Genomic DNA, 16,567 nt, shown 5'->3' with positions numbered 1-16,567 from the left:
TGGCAAAGCAAATGAGAAATCAGAATTACCAGCCAAAAAACAATTGTAGCTCAGAGTGAAAAAGAGAATATACACTCCCCTTTGGCAAATCCACTCTATTCACATCTGCTTGAAGGGTTTAAGCAATACGTGGACTTGGCCAAGAAAGGGCCCATGGAGTCTCAGTGACAATTTGCTGCTGATTACTGCAATTCCGAGGAGGCAGCTGTACTTTGTGTTGGAAGCCATCACGACGTAGGGTCATTAGGTCTTTGCTTAGCTGAGATTTATCCAGGAACTTCACTTCTGTCCTAGGTACATACATCTAAATGGTCAAACTACTATGCTACTACTATCTTCAATCCTTTATGCACTGGGGGATCTTCCTCCATAACAGTATTTGTAGATTTTAAGCAGTTAGTTCTTATGTTAATACAGCAGCCACTAGAGACAGAATCCTTTCTTTGAGCTTTTATAGGTAAAATTAATTAAATGTTACACTGTTGGAAATGCTTCTCTTCAAACAAGGAACTTGATTTCTGATGCATTAGACTAATTCAACCAAGCTTTGGGTTCTTCACTCAGGCCAGTGGCCAGAAAATAATAGTCACACCTTAAGTTATTTGACATATGAAGATTTTAGTAGCTTTCTCATCATTGTTTTTTACAATAGGAAAAATCAGTGATTGCTTCCCTCACATATCCCAACATCAGTGTTTTCACTCTCCGCACCTTGGGGGGTTGGAGACAGGTCCTTGGTTGAGCATTCCAGGCTTTTGCCTCTTAGGAGACTCCAGAGTGCCAAGTGAGCCCTTTCCCAGCGGAGCTGGAGAGCAATCACAAATCGCTTTTATGTGGGCCACCAGCAAGTCACTGTGTGGGAAGCACCCTGAATTTCTGTCAACACGAAGTTTTAATCGTTTCAGCTATAGACCTACATTCTGCGTTTCACTTTCTTCTTGAATTTATCCAGATTTCTTTTTGTTTCCCTTTTTGGCCTCTATTTTTCCTGCAACATCAACTAATTGCTCACATTGCTGTCATTCTGCCATGTAACACTGTTAGTATCACAGACGATGCTGTGTAGATGTTAACAGAGTCACCGATGCTTTTTTGTCCCTTAGTTGTATTTTTTTAGTGAATTCCTTGTATGTGCATTGCTCTACATCCCCATAGGATCTCATTGTAGTACTTTATTTTCTGAATGTAAGAGGTTTGCTTTTGCAAGCCTCTGTTATTACCACTTTATTTCATCATGCCTGGTTTTAAGTTCCGAAATAGGATATTTTCCTGTTTCTATAATATTCTGATTCTTACGAGTTCTTGACTGTAATACATTATAGATTTTTTGACAGTCCATATCCTGTAATATTTTTCTGCATTTTCTATTACTCTTTTTTTTTTTTCCTTATTTTGTTTCCATATCAATATAGTACCTAAAAGCCCCTGTTTCTCACAGCCTTTAGCTAGGCATTACAACCGGTGCAGCAAGTTAGCCCATCTGTCATTTTATATGGCAGTGAGGTCCAGGTCACTCAGCCTCAAACACTTGTGCTCCAGTGGGGATCATCTATTAGTCTGGGAACAGGAGCTGTATATCTTAATTAAGGGGCTAAAATGCTTCATAAAAACTGTGGCCTTGTCCCAGGGAAGAGGTGGTAGTGATTTTTAAGGGGGGTTTCTTGAATTGTGTCTGCAATGAGCATGAGATTAGGAAGTCAGCAATGAGGGAGTTGCTACCCAGAACTAAATCTTAATCCTTTGGTCAATCTGTCCTGAAGGAGTTTGAGCAAAGATGAGGGACCTGGGAAGAGAAACAAAGAAGGATTGAAAGGGCTACTTTGAGTTTCCGCAATGGCAAATCTGGAGTGGAAATTAAATATTACTTACCTTTACTCACTAAGCTAAGTAATCCTCCTTATTAGGAGAGGACAAACCTACCCACAGCTGGGGAAGGCTGGAAGTGTTCTTGGAATGATGAAGACTTGTTAAGTGCAGGTGGTAGAAATGGATTGTTGCTTTTATGTGGTGTTTATTCTCGAAAAAGTGAACTTTGGCTTTCCGGCAAGGTCCAGAATTGCCTCGATAAAAGAGCTGCGTTGAAAACTTGAAAGGGTTATTGAACACTGAGGAAGGAAACAGGTAGAGATTGACTGTTGTATCATACTGAACTGTGGATAAATGAACCTTTGAACTGTACTCTGCTACAAGCTTTAAGGTCTGAACATTACAGGAAATGTTTTCTTTGGTATCTGTCTGGGTTTTGAAGTATATTGTATACTCAGAGTGTACTATATGCTTTGTATACTTTGATGTAGTATATCAGAAAGTATAATGAGGCTGATAAAAGTTCTGAATCTATCAGTGTTTGTAATTTTTGAAATCAGAGTTAGGTAATGTCAATAACTTTTTTTTCCTCTGACAGAAGAGAGTGTTTTTATTGTTATATTTATAGACAATAAATGAAAGTACCTTGAGAGAAATCCATGCTGGTGGTTTTCTGGCAGTTTCCCTAGTACTTTTTTATAACTTTGAGGATGGAAAGTGCTGGTCAGGTGCTGGGAACTCAGCCTCCAGAGTGCCACACAGACCTCACTTGTGTATTTTTTGAGGGCAGGCAGGAGCTGACAGAGAAGCTGGACCTTCATGTCCTTTCTGATGTCTCCAAACTTCACAAAAGAAAGGTAGTTATGTGAGAGCAAGCATGGGGATCAGTGTGTCCAGTTCCTTATCTACAAAGTGGAAGCAATGTTTTGTTGCAGTGTTTTGGGAATTAATAAATTAATGTTTGCAAGGTGCTCAAACATGGTCACCCTATTTTATCACTTACTGATTATCATGATAAAATAAAAAATTGCTCAATGGTGTTATCCAGAAGTGTTCTGCGTAACCACACACAAACCATGATTATTTCCTAAAATGTTGTTCCTTGCAGCTTCTCAAGGTGTCTAATCTTAGGTTTCTACATGGAAGTGCTGTGGTCTAGGGGGGCTGGAATCTCTCTGCATCGTCTGAATATGACCACAGAGTTCTGGTGGTAGCTTGGTGGGAAACTAGTCATGAAGCTACTGCAAGATCCCTGCTATGATGTTGAGATACAGGGGAAGAAATGCCTAATTAGTTCAACCTTCCTGGAGTTGACTTTGTTAGGTAGGATTTGAGTCCTGTATATTAGCAGCTGTAGTCAGTAACAGTCAGGCCTGTTGTGCAGAAGACCCTACCTGGTCAAAATTCATTTTATCCTGTGCAATTTAATGCCATTGTACCATCTCTCTGAAGGGCAGGATTTGCCCTACTGTGAGCCACCAGAGTTGCCTGTCATTTCTGACACGTGGAAGATACGGCAAGTGACTGTTTTTTGGATTCCAGCTGGGGTTTCCAGTTACAGTTTTTATATTTGACTGCTTTTGTGGCTGGAAACTTTTGCCAGCTGTCAACTTAAGAGCAAGTGGCAATCTGCCTTCTCGAGCAAATGTGGCCTCCATGTTTATTTTTGGTTTCACGTTTGTTATACTTATCGTAGGTTAAAAATCCTGGCATAACATCCTTGACCCTTTAGTAAGACACACGGTGATCTTTTTTCATGGTTAGAGTATTGAATAGCTTGCCTCATGTGAGTACAAGTAACAGAAAGTCCCGACTCGTGTAATACTTGATCAGTTTAGGACCTTAGTTACAGAGGAGGTGTCGTATTATGGTTTCCCCATAATGAGCAAAGGGACTTTTTGTGTGATATGAAGACTGAGTGCAATAAAGGGTGGCGGGAGATGAAAGTAAACAATTATTACAATGCATTTTCTTTTTGTGTCTCTCTGTTTGTTCTTGAACAGATTGAAAACATAGATGCATGCCTGAGTTTCTTGGCTGCTAAGGGAATTAACATACAGGGGCTGTCAGCTGAAGGTGAGTCAATTGGTTGTTTAAAATTCCATTTTAAACGAGCAACCTGAGTTGCTATTTGTGATTGTAACCAACACTTGGAAGAGTAATATGGATAATTTAAACTTTTGACAGTCTTTACTACTTTTTTTCCCATCTCACCATGAAAGGTAGGTAAATAGATATCTAATCTCCACACAGTTGACTTGTAAAAACAGTGGGACCAAACTAAAATTCAGTAACTTTGTTTCTTTTTGCTAAACCCCAGAAATTTCTCATCTTAAGTTCTATAACTGGCACACTGATGAGTGTAGATTTTACACATATGTAACAGGAACTGCTGGCAGATGTGTGCCTTTTGAGAGAAAAATTTCTTTCCTCATTTTTAAATTATTCTCCTACGTGAAGAAGTATCCTGCTTTCTTCTCTTTTTTAAAGAAAGATTTTTTTAAAAAAAGCTTGTTTCCAAATGCATGAAACAATAAAATCAAAGTGTTTTGAAACAAAACAGAAAAAGACATCTTCACCTCTAATTTATCATTCTGCTTTTGATGAGCACCGTAATTTTTCTGAGACCCTAACATGACGCAGCATACTGTATTCCTTTATGCCAGTGCATGATGTATGTCAGGATGTATGGTACCTTCCGGCTCAGAAGCTGGTTAACTGCTGTCTTTTTAAGAGATCAAACAGATTTCTGTCATCTGCAGCACCAACTTTCACTTACACTTTTGTTTAAATGCTCTGGAAAAGAAATTGGGTTCGATAGCTGGTAAGACAAACTTTGAGTATATTATGAGATACTTCCTTTGATGCTTCTCAGAACAAATAATTGGATGTGTGGCATCAAGTGAGGCTTCAAGTTAGATTTTGGTGACTGAGTCTTTTTGCAAAGCCAGTTTAGAGAAGGAGGTTGTGTCATCAGATCATGCATGTACATTTACTTGTGTGTGAATAACTTGATTTGCCTGCATGTTTAAAGCTGTGTTTTCTTCCTCTGAAGGAATCCTATAGCTTAAAGAAGGAAGGCAAGAAAGGATGTGTAGGTGCAGTGGGCTGACCCTGGCCAGCAGCTAGGCACCAAAGAGAATAGGAAGAGCAAAAGTGAGAAAACACATGGGTCAAGATCACGATAGTTTGATAAGTGAAGGAAAGAGGAAGAGAAAAACAAAGCAAGTGACACAAGGGCAATCACTCACCACCTCTCACAAGTAGGCAGATGCCCAGCCAGTTTCTGAGCAATGGCTAGCTCCCCAACACCCTCTCGCCACCCACCTCAGATTTTATTACTAATCATGACTTCTAATGGCACGGGGTATCCCTTTGGTCAGCTGGGGTCTGCTCTCCAGGTTGTGTCCCCTCCCAGGTCTTGCCTATCCCAGCCTGCACGCTGCGGGAAGGCAGTGTGAGAGAAAGAGAAAACCTTGACACTGAGCAAATACTGCCAAAACACTGTGCCTTAGCAACACTGTTGTAGTCACAAACCCAAAACCCAGCACCATGCGCTTTGTGATCATGATTTGAAGTCTTAGCTAAAACATACTTTCCCTTAGTGATAGTAAATGATGTCTGTAAATGTATGCCAGATAACCACTGTGGATGAACTCTGTGGTGAAACTATCATTTAATATATGTACATTACATTCAAAGAATATTACAAAAATATTAAAAATTTCATAAAATGACTATAAAATTTAAGCTTTTATGTTTAGAAAACTGTTACTAAAACTTACAATTTAAAATTACATTTTAACAATTTGGAAAACAGCTTAAAGAATTCCTTGCTGTCCTTGAAAGGTAACCGCCTAGCTCATCCTAGTCTGAGATCTTACAAGCCACTTGAAAATGTGTATTTGAAATGTAATTTAAAATTTGAAGCCTAAGTTTGAGGTGGTTCATAAGTGCGGGAAGCAAAGTAGCAGATATTTAGTACACGTTGTTCTGACCTGCTGTTTCAACGACTGGTAGGAGAAGAGGTGGCTGAAGTTTAGCTGTCTCTTTTTTATCCATAAGCTGGGTTAGAACACTAATAACAGGTATTTTCTTCCAGAAAGAAGATTTAAAATGGTTAACCCAAGTGCTGCCTGTGTTATATGCCTTGGTAGCTGTTATAATCAGGATTCTCATGTTAAGAAAGTATGAGCTAAAACTTCCAAGAGTAGAAAGTTGGTTTACTAGGAAACGGCTAAAAAGAAAATGCAACTTAGTCTCTTGTAAAAGCCAATTTCGACCTTGACATGATATGTAAACATTGTAAAAATATAGTAAATTTTACATTATTTACCTTTCTTGATACCATGCAAAATCTAAGAAGAGTAGCAGATTAGTTGATGAGGAAACTGTCTGGGTGTGCAAGTTGGCAGTGTAGTGTTGTTCACGCTGGGGAAGGGACAGCATGATTAATGTTCGTTGCTCTCCTGCCAAATCACAAGTCAGACTCAGCAGGATGTAGGTTATCCCATGGCTTCGATGATTTTTTTGTTTCTTCCTTTCTTTTACACTGTCTAGGAATTAATGTATTAAACCATATGGAAGCTAGGAAGAGACCACTAATGTTTGCTGCCAACATATGCATGAGAATGCTTACTGGCTCCACCGCTAACATTGAAGGAAAAGAGCAACAGCTAGAGAGGGGGAGGGAGAGAACACTCTTTTTTTTTTAATAAAATGAAGTTAAAAGACTTGATTTCAACAATAAATTCAATTTCTGTTCTTAGTCACTCCTTAACTGTGCTGAGGAAGGAGGGGGAAACTGAACAAGAGAAAACACAGAATCACTTAAAATGAAGAGAGCCGTAACCAAACAAGCCAATGTTTCTGCACAAGTTGCCAAGACCCGCTAGGTCAAGTGCAAATAACTTTGTTTACTTCACTGGCAGATCCTCATCTAGGAGGAAGGAGAAGACTCTGATTGCTTCCAAATGGGAATAAACATTGAAGTCTCTCCTGGGTTGCTTGAGAACAATGTATTTTTCAATAGTGTGGTTTTAATGTGGAGGGAAGTTACATGATTCCAACCTGGAATTTGGATGACTTCTATATGTTTAAATAAATTGGGACGTCATGTGTTGTATCCTTCCAGTATTTAAAAAAAAAAAATAATTCCTGCTTTGATATGTACGTGCCACTTAGACATAGTCTTTTTTATGGATTTCTGCAGTGAAGATGATAAGGATCTGCAATCACTGGTGATGACCATACTAGAGACAGGCCCCCTTCCCCAGCAATAAGGAGCCAAAAAAGCCATTCCCTTCTCAAAGATTTTTAAATCCTAAAATCTCCATTTGTAGTTACTAAAGAAAACTGCAGGGATGCTGGAAAAATCTTTTCTGTCCTTGCTGCAATTCTTTATTGTCCATCGCTTTGAACTGTCTCTCCATACCCATACTCTTACACTTATTTCCACACCGAGCTGGGTTTTAGACTTCTGGAATTGCAGCTGCCCAGCTAAGCTTGCCCTCCTTCACACCGTATCTCCTTGCTGCCAAGATTTTGATGATTATGGAGAACATAGATGTGCATAAAAAACTCAAATTGATGTCATAGGTAGCAGCTGCACCTCTTCTGGGTAACAGATTAGCTGGATAACGATCAGCTGAACAAGTCATGAAACCATAAAGTGATGAAAGAACACATCTCACTAGACTTTGGAACAACCACAATTCAGCTTCGACTTTTGCCTCTGAAATGGCATTCATGGTTTGGTAGGTAAAGGAGTTTCAGCGTACACACTCTGCAGTACTGCAGTTCCTCCATTTTAGGTTCTTTAGATCCTTTGCAGTGTCAAGGTGGAATTTTTGTTCCTGCAGCACAAGTAGCCCACCATGCTATTTTAACCTGAGTAGGGCATTTACCGTGCTGCCAGATTTTGATGATACCACACTGAGCACAGTTATGTACAGTCTTCAGAAAATTACTCTTTAATTATCAAACGCCACCTGCAGATCTAGCATATATCTACTTCTCAACATTTTGTCTTAAATTCAGACCTGCTTGTAGTTAGTTTGGCCCTTTCTCTCCTCTCCCATCATTCACTGTGGACCGAATTTCCTGCTTTTTTTCCCATTTTGTTCTGTTCCGCAGACCATCTTGCCTCACCTCTTAAATGAACTAGGAAGGGTTGATGGGGACTGACTGCAGAATCCATTGGTGGTCAACCGTAAGAGGCTAGCGTAAAGTGACAGAAGCAGACACCCACTGTCTTTAGGGATTAATAGTACACATACATGACAGCCCTAATTTCTGGTAGGATAAATGCCAGCTAAGGGATGAGCAGTGATTCTTAATCTGTACTCCTGCTAACCAGTTTGACTAACCAATCTAGTTCATGTAATCTAGTTCTGTTTTTTCTAGTCCCACGTGCCATGTAGGATCAGATACAAGATAAGCTTTACAGAAGCAGTTGCAAACAAGCTTGAGTAGGTAACAGTGATAGACCTTTTTTTCTTCTTCACGTTTGCTTTCATCTGCATTCTGTACACAATGAGTAGTTTAAGATTTGCAGAAATTGCATTCTCAAGTGTTAGAGGAATCGGGTAATCTATCCAGCAGACTTTTCTTTTCTTTACATTTGCTTTGTCCTGAACTGATTTTTTTTTCAAATGAACCGAGTCCAGTGGATTTTTGTGAAGACGGAGAAGGATGATTGGCAAACTACAGTGATGGAAGCTCCAGATGTAGGGGAAACAAGCATCAATGGAGATATTTCAGGATGGAAATTTCCAAAGGGTAAATTTGGTGGGGATTCTCTGAAAACCAAATTCCAGTTTCCTCTCAAACGTCTAGAGTGTTTGTTTCCAATATACAAGACAAGTCATTTTTGGCTCCAAATTTAAAATGGGTTCGTGACATGTTTGTCCTTATCTAAGTTAATATGCATATTTAAGCTGACGCATGGACTGGAGGAGACTTAAGGCAGGAAGCAGTTGAGACTGCACTGATGGGCAGAGCACAGTGAGGCTGAAGTACTCTTTGAAATACTCTTTTTGTACAAAGTGCACAGGCAAACTGCCAGGCAAATTACCTCAGTCTATCTTTAAGATAAGAGAAACAGAACTACCTCTGAAAGTGCCATCTGAAGTAATTTACTTAAAATCCAGAGGAAGAGAAACTGCTTCTTTTTAAACTCATTAAAGGCGTTTTTCTTACGATTATTTTTTGGTCACCTTAGAAAAATGTCAAAAGCAGGTTGCTCTTCTGATAAAAACAGCAGAAGACAGACGGCCATAGAAAGCAACAGGTTTTAGGTGGGTTTTTTTATAATCGCCTCTTGCTTCATATGGAAATCAAGTCCCTTCCAATTGTGTGTAGCTTTGCTAAGTTTAAACATGCAGACACATGGTAATTTCTTTTATCTTCTGGCCCGTATTTGTGCAGTTAAGCTTCCCAGTGCCTCTGGCTCTGTTTAATTATGCTTCGGCTTTTGATTAAGTACTACTTTCCTTAAAATTCCCATCCGTAATTTGAGTTATTTACTGAAGATAAAATCCTTTATTCTGTGCTTTGCTGTCTTTTGTGTCTGTTTTACTTTATTGTCTACTTCCATTCCTGTCCTCCCTAGCTAAACACGGGCAGATTAGAGAAGGAACCTGCCTGATGCAGATGCTGATGGCAGTGGGAGAAGGATGGGTCTGTGGCATGACACTGCATGGGAGCAGCAGTGGGAAGAGAGGAAACAGGCAGGATTCATTGGGACCCCATTGTCCAGGAAGAGACTAAAATTGGCTAAGAAAACAAAGGAAGACAGAAAATGGCTGTTCAGGGGTCCTGGGATTGATAATCATTTAAACAAGAGAATGGGGACAGTGATGGGAGAGAGCACTGGTGGTGGGGCCAGACTGCAGGGAGGAAAAAAATGGGTAAGGAAGTTCAGTCAAGAAGTCAGAGAGGAAAGGAAAGGAATATCCTGGATCTGGGTGATGACCAGGACCCCTTGGGAGTCTCTGAGGACATGGGCATGAGCAAAAAAAAAAAATTAAGAAAGTAAGTAAATTAGATTAGTGGCTAGGAAGAAAAGGTGGACTGAGGCACAGATAGACAAGGTCACCAGTGCCGGAAGTTGGTCTGGAAAGGGGAGCAAAATTTTTAAGATGTGAGCCTGAGATTTGCTGGGTAAAGGGCTTGGGGTTAAGAACAGAAGCTTGTTACAGAGCAAAGATGAGCAGTGTGAGCAGAAGTGTTGGCTGGCAGAGGAAATAGAGGGTAGAGCGGAGGCCGTTACGAAATTACAGCAACCCTTCTGTCAGAACTGGGAACATAAATTAAAATTCTGGTTCTCACCTTTGTGCTTGGCCCCTGTCTTGCCACATGTCCTTTTCTTCCCCTCTTGCACTACTCCATGTGGAGGGATTTAGAAGCGTAGGGCAACAGTAAATTTTATTAGTTCAAGTGGTCTGGATAGTGCATGCAAAAGTTCAGCTGTTTGATATAGCTTTTTTAATTCACTTTTTTAATTTAGGAAATCGAACATGCTAAATAATCGAGTCATGGTGCATTATTAAAGTTGTCTGCAAGATGGAATTAGCGCTCTTGCGTATTAATTATGATACAGCCATTAACTGCATGTTCTGATACATGTATTTATCTTTTTGCTTCTGTTTGTTTTTACATTTTTGCATTTGATATTATGTAAAAGAACAGGATGACTTTTAGGAATTGGAATGCTCATTCCTTCACTCTCAAGCTATTTTTAGGTACCTTAGGTATCCATTCTTTATCGGCTTGTGACAGCATCAGACTGGTAGTTATCTGTTCTAATACAGCTATTTCACCCAATAATCATATTTTCTGGTGCAAAACTTGCATCAGATTTTCTTAGTGGAAACAATTATTCTGACATAGCAGAAATGATACAATACTGTGTGTTATCTGAGTAGCTTCTACTCCTTGTGCAAATTCAGGACTGAGAAAGCATTTACAGTATGCTGTTGTTAATACACTTGTTGTGAGTTTTTTGTTTTGTTTTTTTTAGTTACTTTAGTTTAAAGGAACTATTTAAAGGAGCTGTCTTTTTAAACACACTGGCATTAATGCAGACTGTAGCAGAAATGTGAGACATCGTGCAGTCACCGCAGGGGGGAAATTAGTTATTTATTTGTAGTTGGTGCTCACTGGTAATCAGCTGTAATGCCGATTAGATGTTCAGAAAGCCTGTTATATCCTAGAGGATCTGAGTCCAGACGGTGTTATGAAGAGTGCAGTGGCTGTACTGGTGTAGAGGAACAAGGACTGGTGACTGACGAGTGACTTCTGGACATTGCCTTACAGAAATCAGGAATGGGAATCTAAAGGCCATCTTGGGCCTTTTCTTCAGTTTATCTCGATACAAGCAACAGCAACAGCAGCCACAGAAACAGCAACCACAGCACCATCCGTCCCAGCAGCCTCCCTCAGTCTCCCAGCAAGCAGGGCCTCCATCCCAGTGCCAGGTCGGGGTCCCGCAGCAGCAGGTACCAGCCTCGCTCCAGACTCCGTGCCAACAGCCCCCGCAAGCTGCACAGCATCAGTTCAAAGCACAACCAGAAATGCAGTCCAGGTGGGGAAATTTCCTTTACGTTGTTGGGGTTTTTTTTTAGCTTTTTTCATTGTTTGTTTCATTCTTTTTTTTCTTGTTGTTCAAGGTTTTTAGAAGCCAAAGAAACTTCTTTCTGTAGTTCTGCTCTAGAATAGAGTGTGTTGGAAATTGAATGCTGAGTAGCAATTGACTTCACGCCTTTGGAAATCAAACCAGATGTGCTTAAATATGTTCTCAGTGCTGGAAATATGCAGTCCTGCGGGTGTAAAATACCTACTAGACAAAGTAACCACAGTATTTTATAAGAAAGTTTTCCTCAGTATTCCTTTTGCTTCTTTCTACTTGCAAACCACGTATACCATTGCCATTACAGACTATATACTTTGCGCGTGTGAAAACCAACTTGGGTTCTCGGTTTACAAGAATTACAGTCCTCACTAAGATGTGGAAGGCTCTGACAGTGGTAAAAGAATTAGAGCGCATCAAGGCTGGTGACAGTCAAAATTGAATCTAGGCTTATTGGTCAAAAATTATATGCTGCTGGCTTATATGAAAAATAATTTTCACGGTTGGTGTTTGTTGGCGCTCCTAGATCTGAATAAAGATAAACAGAGGGAGTCTTTGTCCCTTGAATGACTTTAATCCTAGGGTGCTCCTTCCAGGTTAAAATAAAAGCAATTTATGAAGGCAGTACCACCGTGAATCCACGTACAGCATTCTGCTTGTGTGATCCTTCCACTGCTGAGAGAGTGAGGGATTCAGTGGGCAGGAGTAAGGACTGAAGCTGTATTTGCACAATTACTAAAGTATGAAGGCTCTTTTTTTTTAATATCTCAAATTGTTAAAGCTTATTTCTGATAAATAACACGTATTAAGGTGAACGCTATGAACAGTTTAAATGAGGCCTTCCAAGTGAGACTGCTGAGAGCTTATTTGGTTTTTGCTTATGTCTCCTTCATAAATCATGCTCATTTTGGGTGTAAACGATATTTTCATATAACTGAAAAACGTAGTGTTGCTACGGCATCTATAAACTTGCACAGGATGTAATTACTGTAAAACGAAGATGTATTTGAACGTATTTCTGTGACTTTTCTGTCAAAAACATGCAGAGGTGCATGGGACCGTTTGAATGTTGCTTTGATATTTTCAGTCCATTCTGTGGGTTGTGCTGGGTTTCACATAATTTAAAGATAACGTGAAGGTCTTAAGTGTCATGTTTTCTCACTACATACTAAAGTGAAATTGCTTAGATTGTGCAGAAAAATACATATAATAAAAGACTGAGAGAAGAGTGATAAAGTTGGGGTTTGCATGCAGAATTGCATGTTCATTCTGTACAAATTAATTCATTTCAGATTTTAGGAGTTTTCATATAAAGTTATACTTAGGCAAGAAGCTTTTTTCTTCCTGTGAAATTAATCAAAACTCTTCCTCCCTAAAACTAGTTAATAAGTTTGGTGGCTAAATTTAAAAAAAAAAAAAAATTCTTTGTTCATTGTTATCTTCCACTTTTTCTTTCCTGTCATACAGTGCATCTCCCAGGGACTCATCTCAAAGCAAAATCATCCGATTCACTCTTGGTCAGAAAAAGTCTTCTAGGTTAGCATTTCTTCATCTTCTGCAGAGCATGAATAATCCTTTTGCAGTATTTCTGGATGCATGTTTAGGGTTCCTGTTGAAAATAGTTTGTAACCAGGCATTTTACAAACAGCTGAAGCCTGGAAATATTAGATGGATTTTAATTTTTTTCTTTTTTTTTGAAGGTGTGGAATGCATTCTGGCCCGCAAGAAAATAATTTGATTTTCTTGTCCTTATGAGCTTTTGCTTTTGAGAACAAAACATGGTTCTGGGAGTTCTCTCTCCACCGTACGCATCTGTATTAGTTGTATTTAGATCTGCATTATTGAAATGACTAGTATCAGGCTATCTTAGCAGTAAATGGAGCGTCACGTGAACCATGCGAGCCCAAACAGCACTGTGTGGGTCTGTCTCATCAGAGCTGCACTCCCCAGTGCTCTGAGGCTGAGCACAGCTAATCTCCCTAAAAATGATTGATAGATATTTCAGTCTGATTTTTCCTGATTCCCAGCATGACTTGCATGCCAGCTCGTATGACCATCTCATCTCAGTGATCATAAGGGTTGCTGTGTTCTTAATGTAGTTATTAATCATGGCTGCTTTTACTGCTATTATATATTAAAATGTTACACTAAGGAATTTTTATATAGTTATATATTGGTAAACGATACTATACCATTTTTGCTAAGCTTGTGAACTATTAATTACAATTTTTATTCAGCTTGGCAAGTCTGTATAGATTGTTAGTTCTGCTGTATAATTTGCATTTATTTACCCCATCTTACTTCTTTCGTGACAACAGTGAAGGTCTGCACTATAAACCCTGTTAAAACATCCCATCTTTCCTTTTCATGTTCTCTCTTGATCATAATTGTGGCTTGGTGATTCATATTTGCCTAGAAGAGGTGCTGAAGTGCAGTAATGGAGAGTATTCTCCAAGCTCAGTACCTTGTCTCTCATAGCAAGAAGCTAGAAATGTCTCCCTGAACCTAATTTTTTTTTTTCCTCTAGATTTCACAGGCACTGCTGTGAAATATTTTGGCCTAATACCAAAAGCAGGGGCTTAGAATCAGTCAGTAAACTGCAGGGAGAAAAAAAGTCTAAGCGAAATGATATCTTCTTCGAGAGTGTTTTTAGCATGTATGTTTTTTATTCTCAGTATGTTTTTATTGGCAGTGACAATACTGACTTGAATAGACAACTTGTCATTTCTCGAGTGGTCACATGCTTTGAGTAGCTTTATTTACTTTAAAATGTGACAGATTTGCAAAACCTGTGTGGGCATGTGTGGGGACCCTTTTCTTACCCATCGGTACCAGAACGTTATCCCTTCCCTCCTTCCCAGCCCTGCTAGAACACTCCCCTCCCAGTACTGGGGGCTCTGGTAGCCTTCCTGTGGTGGTTGGCCCGTACTCATAATGTTTATCACTGGGTAGAAACTTTCAGTGGAAGTATCTTGTGTGCCCCTCCTGCCTGTAGGAAACCTATCTCGTTTCCTATTAAGCAAGACAGACTCTTAATGAACTTTTTTGTCTTGGTGACTTCTAAGTTGTCAAGATCAGCGTTTGTCCCTGGTTTGTTTCTGCTTCTTCCCGTGTAGTCTCCTCTACAGTGGATGAAGCATCTCTGGGATGTTCTCATTTACACCTTGCCGTAATGACTTTCTAGCAACTCCCAGTGTTGAAAAAGGCTGGATAAAATGAGGGGTTTGTCTAAAAGGCTTCAGCAAAGTCAACCTCAGAACCATGATGTGCTGTGCCAGATCTGTGGTGGTTTGAGTTTTAATTTTTGGTTTTGTATTTGAGTGATGCCCTTATGTCTTACCCTCTTCTGAGCTTTGAAAGCATGTGCATGCAGCTGCTGACATTTTTGCTCTTTCCCTTCATGTTTCTTTTCATATTTCCTACTTTTTTCACTAGTCTTGGATAAATCAGTTTATTTAGGAAGCCCTGCCAGACTACTTCCTGGCTTCTCTCCCTTCCCAGAGGCACAACGGTGATTTGGTTAGTTGCATCCCTATTTTCTCTGACAGCTGGGACTTCTTCATTTTAGCCTGTTATTGGCACAAGTTGTTTAAGACAGATTTTTGTGTTTTATATAAAGAAGTTTTAAAGGAGATTCTACTGTACAGAAAATACAAAGATGGCAAAGAGTGGTCCCTTTCAGGCCTACTGTAGGTGACATGAAGTGGTTCTGTCTTAGTCTTTAAGGTGATGTCCTTGCTTTTCAAAACAGTGGGCTGTTTCACTAACTCTCAGTATGCATTTTGAACAGCTACCAAATCGTTAGTATTTCATCTATTTGGAATGTAGAAATAGTGCTCATTAGTTCACAAAATACAGTACAAACATGGAAACTTCATGTATGAACTTTGATTTTGAAGGACTCAAGCACACATCTTGTTCTAAGACACGATGCTAGTGGCTTTTCTAATTCTGTCAGGCTTTTTTAGAAAAGTTTTCCACCTCCCCTTTCACTTGAAAAGCATGAAAGCAATATCCCTCCCTGACTACTTACTCCAGAAACCTAACTACATCTTTTTCCTAGGTAAACAGCTAAATCTTGTAAATACAGGCTACGGTAAGGAAATGCTGGAAGAGATTGACCCAGTTTAAAACCAGAGGCTTATACCAGCTCACTGATAATGTGGTTGCCCTAAGAGGGAGTATTTAAGATTTGACTGATTTTTATAGGCTCAAATAATTAAACCAAGTTAAAGTTTTGCTGGGCTTGGCTGCTAAGGTTTGTAGTTTTCAGAGCAGAGATGTGATGTGCTTCTCTACAAGGGAAAAGGCAGCCATGTTCTGTCTCACTGTTATTTCCAAAATAAGGATAGCCCTTACGTGTGCAGCATATAATAGTGACCAGGAATCTGGTTTAAGTACAGTAGTGTCTCACTTAGTCTTAATCTTGTACCAGTGGTATTGCTCCACTGCATTTACTTGAAACTATTTCTGATTCAGAAGATTTATGACCATTAATTTCAGTTCAGGTGTTTTGTTTTTTTTCTCATGTAAAACAATTCAGATTGTAGCTTGTTTGGCATATATTTTTCATCAAGGATGATTTTTCTGATTTATTCTTATAGAAGAACAAAGACCCTTATGAGTATATACTTGTGGTATTGATCCTTTTCAATTTATGCACGGTATTCCACAGTTTCTTTCCCAGAGTGCTTTTCTAATATATTTAATCATATTGTAATTCTTTCATCAGACTTCCAGGCCCCACCACGAGGGTGTCCGCTGCAGGCAGTGAGGCCAAAGCTCGTGGTTCTATTAGTGCCAACAATCGTCGCAGCCAGAGCTTTAACAATTACGACAAATCTAAGCCTGGACTTCCCCCTCCAACACCAACAAGTAGCAATGACAAAGGTAAGCACCTGAGATTTGGGCATCCTCAGATTTTCTTAATAGTGGCTTTGTTTGGAGGAAATTGAATTTTCCATTAAGCTCCAGAAATTTTAAGACTATTTCAAAGCAGTATGTTGTAAACCTGACATTTACAATCCAAAAAACCAGCTGGCTTTTCTTGAAAAAGCTATAGTCCTCCTTCAATATAACTGAAGCTGTGACTTGCTGTCCTGAAAGTACATGCAAAAAATAACTTCAAGA

General features: G+C 39.5%; 1 protein-coding gene across 10 annotated transcripts in view; it reads left to right on the top strand.

Annotated features, from left to right (window-relative positions):
* NAV2 (neuron navigator 2) overlaps nt 1-16,567 on the top strand; it is a 417,220-nt gene that overhangs the window by 269,579 nt on the left and 131,074 nt on the right. For 5 of the 10 annotated variants that reach the window (XM_026850744.1, XM_026850738.1, XM_026850743.1 and 2 more), the window contains exons 4-7: nt 3,810-3,882; nt 11,125-11,392; nt 12,905-12,973; nt 16,170-16,327. In XM_026850744.1, coding sequence (XP_026706545.1) covers nt 3,810-3,882; nt 11,125-11,392; nt 12,905-12,973; nt 16,170-16,327 — 568 coding nt within the window. The remainder of the gene's footprint in view (nt 1-3,809; nt 3,883-11,124; nt 11,393-12,904; nt 12,974-16,169; nt 16,328-16,567) is intronic. The other 5 variants (XM_026850748.1, XM_026850747.1, XM_026850745.1 and 2 more) reach the window with 1 other exon arrangement.

Source organism: Athene cunicularia (assembly GCF_003259725.1).
Source record: "Athene cunicularia isolate RWA chromosome 5 unlocalized genomic scaffold, athCun1 chr5_part3, whole genome shotgun sequence".
NCBI classification, from domain to species: domain Eukaryota; kingdom Metazoa; phylum Chordata; class Aves; order Strigiformes; family Strigidae; genus Athene; species Athene cunicularia.
This window is presented reverse-complemented; position numbering and strand designations above follow the sequence as displayed.